The sequence below is a fragment of the Anolis carolinensis genome, chromosome 1 (genome assembly GCF_035594765.1).
Source record: "Anolis carolinensis isolate JA03-04 chromosome 1, rAnoCar3.1.pri, whole genome shotgun sequence".
NCBI classification, from domain to species: Eukaryota; Metazoa; Chordata; class Lepidosauria; order Squamata; family Dactyloidae; genus Anolis; species Anolis carolinensis.
In genome coordinates, this window is record NC_085841.1 from 264,931,626 (window position 1) to 264,945,946 (window position 14,321).

The window sequence follows — 14,321 nt, forward strand, 5'->3', positions numbered from 1 at the left end:
TGATCCTCCAGACAATGCTTATTAGGCTTGAGCGATCCATGAAAAAATTGATTCTAAACTCGTTTCAAAAGTAGGGGGAGCCAGCGTTTCGTTTCTGAAGTCATTTCCGAATTTTGCCCCCCCAAAAATTCGAAATTAACAAAAATTCGTTAGTTTCAAAAGTAATTCGTTAATGGCAGATGCGCATGCACAGTGGCCAAAAGAAAAACAGCACGAGGGGAGATTTTACAGGACTCTCCCGCCCTCATTTTTTGAGTGATCTCCTTCAAACTTGGTACAGTGGTAGAACACATTTAACACTGATAGCTCACCAAAATTTGGAACGTTTCCCTTATCCTCTGATTTTTGGAGAATTTTCATAGCTTTTATAATAAACCATTTTTTAATAATTGCAGAAATCTGTTCCTGGTTTGAAAGTCTTATTTCCTGTTAAATTGGGTTGTCTTTACTGTGAAAGTCATTGTTCTACTTCAGAAACTTTGTTTTTGTGGCTGAAACTTTGTTAAATTGGTGTGTGTGTGATGTATACTGTATGTGTATATATATATATATATATATATATATATATATATATATATATATATAGTCCCTGCATATGTGTGTGTGTGTATATAGGTAAAGGTAAAGGTATCCCTTGACGTTAAGTTCAGTCATGTCTGACTCTGGGGGTTGGTGCTCATCTCCATTTCTAAGCCCAAGAGCCAGTGTTGTCCATAGACACCTCCAAGGTCATGTGGCCGGCATGACTACATGGAGTGCCATTACCTTCCCGCCAGAGCGGTACCTATTGATCTACTCACATTGGCATGTTTTCAAGCTGCTAGGTTGGCAGAAGCTGGAGCTAACAGCGGGCACTCACTCTGCTCCCGGGATTTGAACCTGGGACCTTTCGGTCTGCAAGTTCAGCAGCTCAGTGCTTTAACACACTTCGCCATCGGGGCTCATGTATATATAATATACATACACATACACACAATGTGGAGAATATGTGGAAAGGTAGATAGATAAGTTGGGAGCCACAGCGAAGGCACCTTCCTGGGAGCAAGGTCTAATAATAATAATAATAATAATAATAATAATAATAATAATAATAAATCCCTTACAATATCCAAGATGGCTCACTGCTACAGAATCTTGGGAGCTTTAGTTTGGTATGGTACCATTATTGGCAGAGAAAGCTAAGCTGTAGGAGTTGAAATCCAATCATTTATCCTCCCTATAGAATCAATTTTATATGCATTTTTAGCTACAGAAAAGCTAAAATCAGGACAGTAAAAGAACAACACCCAGAAAATGGGAATTCCAGACAGGAAACAATCAGGGCCAGCTAATACCTCCCAACAAAGGATTCCCCCAGGTAGGAAGCAGCCAGGCTTTGAAGCTGCAAGGCTATTCAATGCTAATCAAGGTGACCAATTGCAACATTCACACTTGCCTCCCACAGACAAGAGTTCTTTCTCCCACCCTGGACCTTCCACAGATATAAACCCCACTTGCCTAGCTTCGCACAGACGTCAAAACCTCTGAGTATGTCTGCCACAGATGTGGGTGAAACGTCAGGAGAGAATGCTTCTGGCACATGGCCATAGAGCCCGGAAAACTCATAGCAACCCAGCCAGTAGGCTGTTGCTGAACAACCTATGAACTTTTAGCATTAAAGGAAAAAATGCCCAAGATTTTATCACTTAATACTGTTGGCATGTCTGGAGAAGAAGAATAGAATGCTTCTATACCAGCCAAGGGCAAACTTTGCCCATGTCTGGAGTTAGGAATTGTAGGAGTTGAAATCCAAAACAATTTGACAGAAAACTGGGAGTTGTAGTTTGGCATGGTACTGGCTCTCTTCTGCAGGGAAGGCTAGGGACTTTGTAAAACTACAGCTCACATGACATGGCACTGAATCTGTTGCAATTGAGCTGGTGCCAGAATCCTTTCCGGGAGATCTCCTCAGTGGAGATATCTCTTAAAGGGATATCCTCTGGCTCTAAGGATTCCGTTTAGGAAGGCAAGCCTTGTTTTGGTATTCCCCTTTAAGCCTGGCTGAAGAAGCAAAACCAAACGGCGGCTCCAGGGCGAGGCAGGGCGAGGAGAAGGCCAAGCGCAGGCAGGCATGGCTCTTCTCTCTTCTCTTCGCTCCCTCCCTGCTTCGCGGAAGGCTTCTACTGAGCCGGTGTGGTCCCCGCGGGGGGGGGGGGGGGGGGGATCCGAAGGCATCAGAAACAAACGAAAAAAGGTACTTTTATTATTCAAATTCGTAATATTTGTAAGGCAGTGAGCAGATGTTTCAATATCAATTCAAAAGTAATTACGAAACGAATTTTAAACGAATTTAACGAACTAATGAAAAATTTGCTCAAGCCTGATGCTTATCCTCTCACACAATTGACTATCCTGACCAGGACTGATGAAACTATAGTTCAAGAGCATCTAGAGGGTCTTAGGATTTCCACTACCATGCTAGAGATTACTGCTGTCTTGTGCCAATGGTCTGTCTGTTACCACTCATTTTTTAAAAGGGGAAAGATTTATACGATCTGAAGAGAAACCAAAGTATGTTACCACTCATTTTTTGTATGGATGGTTTCTGCTGAACGAATTAGGACATCCCTAATGTTGTAAATTGATGGCTTACCCCTTTTAATCACTGATTTACTGTAGATATTAGAAAATGAGTTCTCTTCAGGACCAGGGAAATAATAACCTGCTATAATTCTATGAATAAACACATCCTTAGATTTATTAGCTCATCTTGGTTCTATGAATGCAGTATCCACAACATCCCAATTCCTCTAAATGTATCTATCAAATGTTTTTCATGTACTAGTGAATAATAGAAATGAGCCATTTCTTTCTTCTGGTACCCCTTTTCCAGCACTTTCCAGAATTGTTCATAATAATCACTCCACAGATGAAGCATAATTTCATTTCTACCTAATGTTACTTTAAGGAAGCTTTTCTAACCTACCGAATAAGTCAGAAGTCTCACAGGGTGAGCCACTTCCTGAATGTGGCTAGATCCATCATCATGCTGGTGTGTTGTGCACACCAAAACTCCCCTTATAGAAACCTGTTTTGGATGGTTTCTTGACTCTGTGTAACAGATTTTGGGTGTGAATTAGAGCTATGGGTGAAAATACCCTACTCCAAGTTCCACGGATAGGAGTTCTTTAGTGGATAACTTCTGTTATATTATTATTCCAAAACTATTTCTTCCTATTTACTCTGTTGTATATTGGCTGTATTTCATGATCTAAACAAATAGCATCCCGAAGTATAAGATTCAAGTAAAGTATTTATTCTCTCTTTCTCTTCTTTTTAATATGCTCATTTTTACATCATTTTCTGTCACCTACCCAGTATGCTACAGAATGTGTCTCTGGATGTGTATGCCCTAATGGACTCTTGACCAACAGTAATGGTGGTTGTATTGAGGAGGATCAATGCCCTTGCATCCATGGAGGAAATTACTACAGTCCTGGAACATACATCACAGTTAACTGTAATACATGGTATGGTATTTTCTTAGTATTCTTAAAATCTTCTATGAACATTGTGAAAAAGATCTTAAAATATGTGATCCAACATGCATTAATTTAAAACTTGATCAGCAAGAGGTTCTAAACAAATTAGATGAATGCCCATAGATAATAAAAAGAGCAAATGGATCACCAACAAATGGAGAAAATAGGAGATAACTTTGCATGATGTATGCATATGTTACTTTAAATGTATACATGCAGAATAGTTATTATATACAGGCAGTCCCCGAGTTACAAACTTCCAACTTACAAATGACTCATAGTTGCAAACATCTGAGACAACAGGAAGTGAGAGAAATCTATCCTTAGGGAGGGGAATTCACCCCTGAAAGAGTTATCTTGGGGAAAAGGTGTCTCCACTGAAGCTTTATCACCAATCCTTGTTTCCAGAACAAGCCATTTTTTCAAAATCCAATTATGACAGGGGCAGAAAGTGAAGTGAAATCTTCTGAACAGGGGCACAGACAGCAAAACACACATCACAGGAATATTAACCCTTCCCTATGCTATCCAACACACACATGCACACACACGCACGCGCGAAAGATAGATAGATAGATAGATAGATAGATAGATAGATAGATAGATAGATAGATAGATAGATAGATAGATAGATAGATAGTATTTACTCAAATATAATGCACACCTTTTTTGGCTAAATGACCTTACCAAAAATGGGGTGTGCATTAGATTTGATGGCGCATTACAATCATCAAAGGGGGTTTCTCAACTGGCCTGATTCAGGCTCTGAATGAGGCCAGCTGGGAAGCAATGCCCCTCTGCCAAGCCAAGGCCGGTGAGCTCGCCAGTCTGGGCATGGAGGCAGAACTACTTCCCTCCCATCCGACTTCACTTTCTCCCAGCAGAGAGAAGCAGCAGAAAGCCCCCTCCCTTTGGTATGAGTTTCTGGTACTTCTCCTAACTGGGGAAGCATAAGAAAGCCCTTTCCCTTTCCCCTAGGTTTCTGGTGCTTTCGCCAACCAGGGAAACACCAGAAAGCCCTCCTCCTTTCCCAGCTGACTTCTCTCTTTTCTCTCATCAGCTGAGAGGCAAAGGAGAACTTCCCCACCCTCAACCAAGCCAAGACTCCAAGTGGAATCACCTCTGCTTGCACCTAGGTGGGAATGGACACAAAATGGACAGAAAATCAATTTTGGGGGTAATGTGCACCTCAAAACTGTGGTGTGCATTACAATCGATGGTGCACTATATTCAAGTAAATACGGGGTGTGTGTGCTGGAGTTATACTTAAAAATGTACCTATTCCAACATAAAAACAGATTCAACCTAAGAACAAACATAAAGAACCTATCTTGTTCGTAACTTGGGGACTGCCCTAAATTGAAATAGAAGTACAATTCTTTCTCACTGCAGTATTAAAGCAGGCCACCACATCTTACAAAATTGTCTGAAGTTTAAAAACCAGTGATACAAATAACATCATTAAGCATACAAATGTCATAATTATACTCTGAATGCCACTCCAGTAACTGTTAATATATACATACAGTGTGATACTAACTCCATCAGTGTTTCTGAAAAAGTGAATTGTAACCCACTAAAGCTCACACCTAAATACATAACTTCAAACATGTTTTAAAGGTGCTGCTACATTTCTCTTGTCTTCCTCTGCCCTCTATCCTACACACAAAACTTTCCTCTATGATACAAACTGTAATCTTTTTTATTCAATCTAGCCTGTGCCAGAAGAGACAATGGAATTGTACAGAAAACCCCTGCCAAGGAATATGCACTGTGTATGGGAATGGGCACTATGTCAATTTTGATGGAACAAAATTTGATTTTATGGGAGACTGTGATTATATCCTGGGTCAGGTATCAAAAGTTTGTTATCTGTTTCCAACATGGGATATGCAGTAGTGTACCAATTAGCTGTGTTTTCAGTGATAAAAGTTACAAACCTATACTCACCTCGAAGTCGGGATAGAATTAATATTCAAACATAGTCAAAATTAGTAAAAAAAAAACAAACAAAACCAAAACCCTAGTTTTTGAGTGTAAAGAAACCTTGACAAGAAGAATCTTGGACTGGAAGGAGGTGCACAATTTTTTTAAAAACCACTGGTAATGTCTCTGTTGTCTGAAATGATATGAACTCAAAACTATTGTACGCCTTTGCTCTATGCATAGATCAATATAGGTTGAGTACCTCTTATCAGAAATACTTGGGATCAGAAGTGTTTAGGATTTCTCACTTTTTTCAGATTTAGGAATACTTGTATCCATACATAACAAAGTATGTAAATGGAATATACATCTAAACATTGATGTTTCATATATACCTTATACATATAACTTGGAGACAGTTTAGTTTTATACATAATCTTTGTAATAATTGTGTACAGGAAACAAAAGTTTGCACACACAACAAACCATCAGAAGGCAAAGGTGTCACTTTCTAAGCCATGCACTTTCAGATTTTGGAGTAGTTCAGATTTCAGAATTCCAGATAAACAATGCCAATTTGTATTTAGAGCTAGTTCTGTGTTCATTAAGCTAGAAGTTATAGAAAATATAACATCCATTGTTCTTTTGGTTTCTTTTTCTAAGGATTTCTGTCCCAATAATTTGCAGCCAGGCACTTTTCGAATTATAGTGCAAAACACTGCATGTGGTAAATCCCTTTCAGTATGTTCTCTGAAAATTACCATCTTCTTGGAGGTAAGTCCATAATCAGTTTTAGAAGTGGTAAACTGTAAACAATGTTTGGCTACATGTTTATTTGCAGTTGCCTGCTTGCACCTATTAGTACCCTGTCCTTTTAGCCCTATTTCAAAAGGATTTCTGCATTAAGTTTTAGCAGTAATTGAAACTGAAAAATATTGAAATCCACTAGGATTTGAGAAAGTTTAGCGGATATCTTGATGCTGACATAAACTGCTTTAAATTCCCATGATGTCTGCATAGTTTAATCTTAGTGCCTATCATTGCACAAAGAGATATTCAGTATTTCCTTGCTCAATGATCCTGAATGCACTGGTTAGAGATCAGCAGAAGATGGTGCTACCAAGGTAACCTCTAGCTATAGTTTTGTTGCCAAGAGAACAGAGAAGATGCCCTCCTATTGGATATCAGCTTCAAAAGGTTATTGGTTATTGGCTATCAAACAGATTTGTTGGGCCCATGAAGGGAGGGAGAGGTCAATGATACACTTGTTGGAGCTTTATGCTTATATAGGATCATAATTATGTTCTCCTAACCTCTTGCCCAATCTATTCTGGACATCTGAAAAGGGATCTAGGGCAGGTTTGGCCCTCTAGGTATACTGGGCTACAATATTCCCATTCTGTTACCACTGGTCATATTAACTAGACCTCTTGGTGCAATGAAGTCTACAACATCTGAAAAACAGAAGATACCCCCATCATTGTAGTGAAAATAGTTTGAAAGCAACACTGGTCTTTCAGTTTTATAATCAGACTTGTAATAGGCTCAGAAATTATTTCCAGTGTAGAAGAGACCTTACTTTTATTTTCTGTTCTGTTTTGGGAAGCAATAAGAGGATGGAGAGTCCTGATTTTTGCTGGAAGAAGTGACAATAGGCTTTTAGATCCCAGGATGTACTGGATGATGTCCCCAGGTCTACTATCCAGATGTCTGTAGAACTTGAATATTTAGTCAATTCCACTGGATTAATTCTGAAGTGGATTAGAAATGGATTTTATATGTCAAACATTAGAACTTTGCAACTAAAGACCACCAAGTTTACGTATGTTTTTGTGGCCCACAACATGCAGCCAACGAAGGATCATGCAAGAACAAACCTGATCAGTATGAAATAATCTTTTGAAGGTTTAATATTCTTGTTTCCCATCAACAGATACTATTCATACTCCCTTCTACACATACATTGTTCAGAGACCATACTACCCTCATTCACATCTAGCATATAGGCAGGCCTGTAGCGAGGGGGCGGTTTTAGGGGTTCAAACCCCCCCCCCCGAAATTTTTCAGGTTATAAAAAAAACCTGGTTTACTCATGAATTTTAACTGGTTAACCAAATCCCCATGCTAAGTCTATGAGACACAAAAAATTAAGAGTCCCTCCAGGCACTATCTCAAGTAGATATTGACAGGTTTGTAGCGGGGAGGGGTGTGTGCAAGGGGTTAACCCCCCCCCCCGAAATTTTCAACCCCCCCCCCCCGATTTTTTTTTCTGACTACGGCCCTGCATATAGGTAATGTGTCATGTCACACACTGAGTGACATTGTATGTTATCATGTATCTTGCCTCATCTCATACAACTGGCATAACAGTTTTTAAACACTGTAATACTGTTGCCTCCTTTAGATTCTGCCTTTCAGGATTCAGACAGTTTTATTCTTCAGTAGTTTGAATGGTCCTACATCCATGAGACTACCACAACTGGAGGTAGAATTCTGTTCTTTGACTTCCAGGCTTCTCAGAGAATTGTCTTAACAAAATTAGACTATGAGGAAGATGTGTTGTCTCTTCCTGGGACCTAAAGCAGACACATGTTGTCTATAAATTGTTATAATTGCATTATGATAGTAAGCCTTTGTTTCAGCTGCAGCTTTTATCTTTTAAAATATTTTTTTCTAGGGCAGTGAAATCAGGCTCATGGAAGATAAAATTAAGGAGATAACCAGTAAACCAGATACTCAAAAAGGCTACACAATTTATATTATGGGGATGTATATAACAATTAGAACTTCCAGTGGAATGAGCTTCATTTGGGATCAAAAAACAACTCTAATTGTGCAAGTGGCTCCTTCTTTTCAGGTAAGGGCGCATTAGAGATGTATATCTTTGCAAATTTCATTTTCATATATACTACTTTCCTGGAAGAAAGGTGAAAAATAAATAAATAATAAAATAAAATCAGAAATGCATTATCCTTTGAATTTTACAGTTTTGATTGTTATGGTGCTATTCTTGTCTTAACAAATGTACCAAAATATATTACCAACTAGAATGGGGGGATGGGTCTACATTTAGAAATGTTTAGTTAAGATTTATATTTAAAAATGGAAATATTTTGAGAAATATGTTTAAAATGCATTTAAATGTGTATAAGTGTATGGCCTTTTTTGTTTTGAAAATGAATCACATTGACATGAAAGCAGACAAGAATTGATGTATGGAACAGTAATCCCTAATTCTCAGGAAGTCCTGTTTTAAATACATTTAGTGTAGTATTCCCTGATCTGGTGCCTTCAAGGTATGCTAGTCTCCCATTAACCTAAGCCTTTGTGTTCATTAGTGCTGATCAAGTATGGTGGAAGTTTTGCTGTCAAGTATATCTTGAATGTCCCAAACCTGGAAAAGATTTCATTATCTTAAAATAGCACAATACCGTTGCAAGGAAAGATGTTTTAAAACAAAGTGCTTTATAATGTACTGATTTATAGAAATCAGATGCACAAAAATTGTAGCAGCCTGGAAGAAAGGGACATTTATTTTGAGAAAAGTAGTAAAATAGTTTCCATTAATTTCCTAGGGCAGAGTTTGTGGCCTTTGTGGCGATTTTGACAACAGTGCCAACAATGATTTTACCACGAGAGGGCAGTCTGTGGAAATAGATTCTCAGACATTTGGAAACAGCTGGAAAGTGACTTCCAGCTGTTCAGACATGAATAAAAGAGATCTCTGTGTGAAACAGCCTTCCAAGCTTGCACTGGGGAGAAAGTATTGTAGTATCATCAAAAGTGAAACTTTTGGAGCTTGCCATAGTAAGGTAAGTGTACCTTTCTCTATATTATTCCATCCGCCCTGCTTGCTATCATGCTGCCAATCTCCCTCGCTTATCTCTATATATCTTTATATGACATTCATAGGTTATGACTAATCTGCTATAAACTGCATTGCCTGTAAATTTTCCATGATTTGGATAAAATGAGATCCATGGTGCTTGTGGTAGTCATTTCCATACTCAAATATTTCCAGATAGTTTAGGCAAGGATGAGAATCATGAGGCTCTCCAGATCTACTTAGACCACAGGTCTCAGCAATCCTAGCCAGTGTAGCCATTGGCGACTGGAGCTACCTTAAAGACTGAGCAAGAATGGAGGTTGTTCACTTTGAAATGATATGTAAGGAAGCTTTGTTTCCATTAAGATGATGAACCACCAGAGTTGACAGGTCAAATTCTTTCCCAAAAGATCAGTGAAGCATACAGTTAACAATGCTATGTGTGAGATTAGATATCATTGTGTATAGCTTGAACATCCCTTATGAGGAATTCTGAACGCTAAATCTGAAATTGTCCACATGAGTGGTTGTAATAGTGATACATTTGACTTCTGATGGTTCCGTGTACATAATTTTTGTTTCATGCATAATATTATTAGAAATATGCTATGTGTATAATGTATACATAAAACATACACTAATTTTGTATTTATTTTATATTTTTACTAATTTTTATTTAGAATTTTGTGTTTAGATTAGGGTCCCATCTCCAGGATATCTCGTTATATATGCAGATACATGTTTTCCAAATTCCAAAACATCTGAAATCCAAAACACTTCTGGCCCCAAGCAGATCAGATAAGGGATATGCAACTTACATTTCTGGGTACTCAAGAAAGTCTTCCCTTGGACTCTGTAACTCCATTTCAAAATACTATAGATTAGGTTGGTTCCTTCTATGCTGTCCTTCCCTGAGCAGGAAAATATGTTTTTATACAAACAGACCTGTAACATTTAATGTTTGTTGGCTAAAATAGTTTTGATACATTTGATATTGTTCATATCTCATTTTTATTGAATTTTGAACTATATTTTTAATTACTTGTATTAACAAGTTAGGCATTTCTTGAAAATCATGAAGTTCTAGATTCTAAGATAAATTTCTTTTTGCCCAAGATAACTTAGAGTTTCTGTTCTCAGATGCTTGTTGAGATCTTACATCCTGGAGAGAAACCTTTCTTTTCACTGTTTTTCCTTTTTTTAGATCAACCCAACACCTTATTATGAAACCTGTGTGTCAGATTTCTGTGGCTGTGACAATGTGCCAAACTGTGAGTGTTTTTGTACTGCTGTAGCTGCTTATTCCAAGAGTTGTGGCAGAGCTGGCATCTGTATTGATTGGCGGAGTCCTAGAAATTGTCGTAAGTACTCACAAAACAAATCTGCATTCAGCAGGATTGATCTTATGACATCTTATTACACTGGCCAATGCACATTTTGGTGCCTCAAATGTTAATCCTGTTTCTGGGTATATTTAACCTGTGGATCCAAAAAAAAAAATGCACCAGTTGTCCCCTATCAACTCTAGTTTTTGAGATACAGATGTCATATACCACTCACCCATAAAAAATCATGATATCTAAAGACCCGTAAAAAAGGACCATGGATTTTCCACACATGGGCTCCTGTGTGTGTGTGTGTGTGGGGGGGGGGGTCATGGAGAAGCCATCACTCCATGCCCCATATTGTGTGACTTGCCTTACCCCTCCTCCCATGGAGGGAAGCGTCACCATCCAGCTTCCCATTGCTGCTAAGGCAACATGGGAAGGCTCCTGTGTTGCAGTGGCACACGTCACTTCCTCTCCTCTTTTGGCATGGAACCCAGCCAGAAGTCCCCATGCATAATCTAATGGAATCTGTGCTGAAAGTGGAGAGCAAGCAGTGTACGACAGGAAAATCAGCCCGTATGATGAGGTAGTGAGAAACTAGAGCTGATGTTGTCTATCCAATGCAATTTTCTGAATCAATGCCCTAAATAACCCAAAGAACATGCCTAAAGATCAAGCTACCAAGATTTTTTCTTTACTGGGCTTTTATTGAATTGAGGGTAAACATTCACTAATAATATTAAATCAGTTAATGAAGTGGTTCATTCACAAAATACCCCTTGGGAAACTAAATAAGGATTTGCTTTTATCCTCAGAGTACATCTTGGTGTAATATCACACATGTTATTCACTTGTGAATTGTTGTACATGGAATTAGAGCAAGTTAGTGGGTTAACCTTATTGATTTAGCCAATGACTAAACAGTTGATTGTCTTATGGACTAAATATACAAAATATGGATTCAGAGCTCGTCTTGTATACACATGCTTATACTCAGTGAGCAGTTGAAAATGGGATGGGGTTGAGAAAACAGCTCTATTGCAAATTAATGATTGATATGTATTCTCATATAGCTTTGTTTTGTGATTACTACAACCCACCAAACAAAAAGGAATGGCACTACAAACCCTGTGGAGAACCTTGTTTAAAGACTTGCAGGAATCCTGCAGGGAAATGTGACGATCTACTCTACAGTTTGGAAGGTAAGAATTTGATGATGCTTACAAAGCAGAATAAATGAGACAAATAGCATGGTTCTGCTGACATTTAGAAAATCTCAGCCAATGTAAAGGGTTAGTGTTTGAGACCTTATTTACATGGGGAAGTTAATTTGTCTTGAATAACTGAGATGTGAAGTTTATGATGTGGATTGTAACAAAGCAGCATGTAGTGAGACATGCTATAAACATAGTAATAACATCATCATTCTAGTTTCTGATAACTCCAATCCTATTTTAGTGTTGGTCAATTACTATGGAAAAACAAGTTCATTTGCCAGTTTGTTTCCATTTTAGGTTGCTACCCAGAATGCAGTGCTGAAAAACCATATTATGATGAGGAAAAAAGAGAATGTGTTTCAATGCTTGAGTGCACCTCGTGGTAGGTTTGTTTATTTATTTATTTACCATATTTATATCATGCCTTTCTCTACTTTGAGGGGGACTCAAGGCAGCTTTCAAATGGCACTTATACAATGCCTTGAGCATACAACACAGACATGAAATACAATTACAAAAATTTAAACAGATATAAAACATAATTAAAATACATTCCAATATGAGACACGTAATCCAAAGGCAAAGTCTCAGGTTGTTAATGGTGACAGAATTCATTCTTTTCTTAGTAGCCTGTGATCATGAAATGCTAATTCGGCATACAGGGAATATGTGAGTTTGTGTATAAATATGTTTTCAATTTTAGGATTAACAATATATATATATTTAATTTCCCCACAGCGATCCAAAAGAAACACTCTGCTTGAACAAATCAAATGGTAAGATGTCCAAGTGGCAGATCTATATTAGTTGTATTGGTGAAATATTCAGTGTTTATGTTTCTTCAGTCTGTGATGAGCTGAATCTATAAACTTAATGGTAACCATCACTTCAACTGAATGTCTATAAATAAGTTGCTACCTTGATGTTAGCCAAAGAGTCCTTAAATAAGTATTTTTCTGCTCATATCAAAAACGTTTCCTTCAGCTTCAACATTAACTCATTTGAATGTCCACTTATAAACGGAGTCCATAATGTCTTTGGGAAACAATAGTTCAAGTTCTCACTTAGCCATGAAAATCCAATAAGTGACCATGTGCAAATTGCACACTCTCTAAAGGAAGATAATGAAAGTAATAAAGCAAAGGCCCAAATCCTATTGCTCATCCAAATCAGAGAGGATAATTTGAATGACTGATTGAATGTTAAATCAACACTTACACAAAGCCCATTGCTTTAGTCTACTCTGGTTAGGCAATAGCTATTAGGCAATATTGTCCAGCTGTGTGGATTTAAAATTTTAACACTAATTCACAAATTACTGTCAGTAAAATGATGTATTAATCATTACTTTCATATAAGTAATAACCCAGCTTGGGAAAACTTGCATCATGGCTTTCACCGTTCCCCAGCCAGCATGGCCAGAGGACCTGAAAAAAAATCCATATATCCATAATGCAAACAAAATTAAATAACTCCCACTTTAAAAGTGTCAGGTTAGGTTTAGTAAAATTCTAGTTTCTGCATAAGTTGTGGAATGAAGCGTGTTGATTAATGTGTGTGCCAGTGCTTATCTTTTGTTTTGGAATTGTTTCAAGTGTACCATATGAATTTCAAATTGGAATTGTTTTAGGAAAATTGGCTATGTCTTCCACTATCTCACCAGCAAAACAAGAAATCAGAATCTCCCCATGTTTCTGTAATATAAACAGGCAGCTGATAACCAGTGGTAAGGAAATCATGTTTTCATATCTTTTCACTCACTTATTTTACCTGTGTGTGTGTGTGTGTGTGTGTGTGTGTGTGTATGGCTTCAAGTCTGCTGTCAATTTATGGCAATCCCATGAATTCCATAGAGTTTTCTCAAACGAAGAATACTCATCTGTATTTATTTATTCCGTAAATTACAATTACAATCTTCAGAGCAACACATAATTTTCATTGATGGAAATCCTCTAACAGCACACTGCTTGTGTAATGTTCTATGTTTCTTTCTTACCATATGCATAGATATTTCATTGCTTTTAAATTATTTTCTCATTTTTAAACTGGTTGTTTTAGCCAAATGTACTTGTAACATGATGTTTATTTATATCATACTTCCTCATACAATCAATGAAATATATCCCACCTTTATCCCACCACAGAGCCCAGAACAGCCTAACATACAAGTTAAAACTCCTCCAGGCCCTCCTGTTGTTCCCAAAAATGTGGTCTGGTCCTCAGAGCACTTCATCCAGATTAGAGCACTGAATGGGAGATCACAATTTTTAAAATTTTAATTACAACAAAAAAGGTGTCTGCAGTCTCAAACACAAAAGAAGAAAGACACCTTAAGCAAGACAATGGACTAACCCCATTTCCAGCCTCAAATCAATGGGGAAAAAATCAATTACATTCCAGAGATTTATGAGGATGCTATTTAAAATTGTTCCCTCCCATTTTTTTTAGCCTGAAAATACTTATTTTAGAAACAGGAAGAGCCTTTTTCTGGCCTAAACCAATC

At 37.7% G+C, this 14,321-nt stretch overlaps 1 protein-coding gene across 2 annotated transcripts in view; it reads left to right on the forward strand.

The window, feature by feature from the left end:
• Nucleotides 1–14,321, forward strand: part of LOC100563316 (mucin-5B) — a 66,556-nt gene that overhangs the window by 31,571 nt on the left and 20,664 nt on the right. For both annotated transcript variants that reach the window (XM_062967610.1, XM_062967609.1), the window contains 10 exons: nucleotides 3,358–3,509; nucleotides 5,237–5,375; nucleotides 6,111–6,221; nucleotides 8,125–8,304; nucleotides 9,023–9,259; nucleotides 10,478–10,634; nucleotides 11,675–11,803; nucleotides 12,116–12,200; nucleotides 12,557–12,594; nucleotides 13,449–13,544. In XM_062967610.1, the coding sequence (XP_062823680.1) occupies nucleotides 3,358–3,509; nucleotides 5,237–5,375; nucleotides 6,111–6,221; nucleotides 8,125–8,304; nucleotides 9,023–9,259; nucleotides 10,478–10,634; nucleotides 11,675–11,803; nucleotides 12,116–12,200; nucleotides 12,557–12,594; nucleotides 13,449–13,544 (1,324 nt within the window). The remainder of the gene's footprint in view (nucleotides 1–3,357; nucleotides 3,510–5,236; nucleotides 5,376–6,110; nucleotides 6,222–8,124; nucleotides 8,305–9,022; nucleotides 9,260–10,477; nucleotides 10,635–11,674; nucleotides 11,804–12,115; nucleotides 12,201–12,556; nucleotides 12,595–13,448; nucleotides 13,545–14,321) is intronic.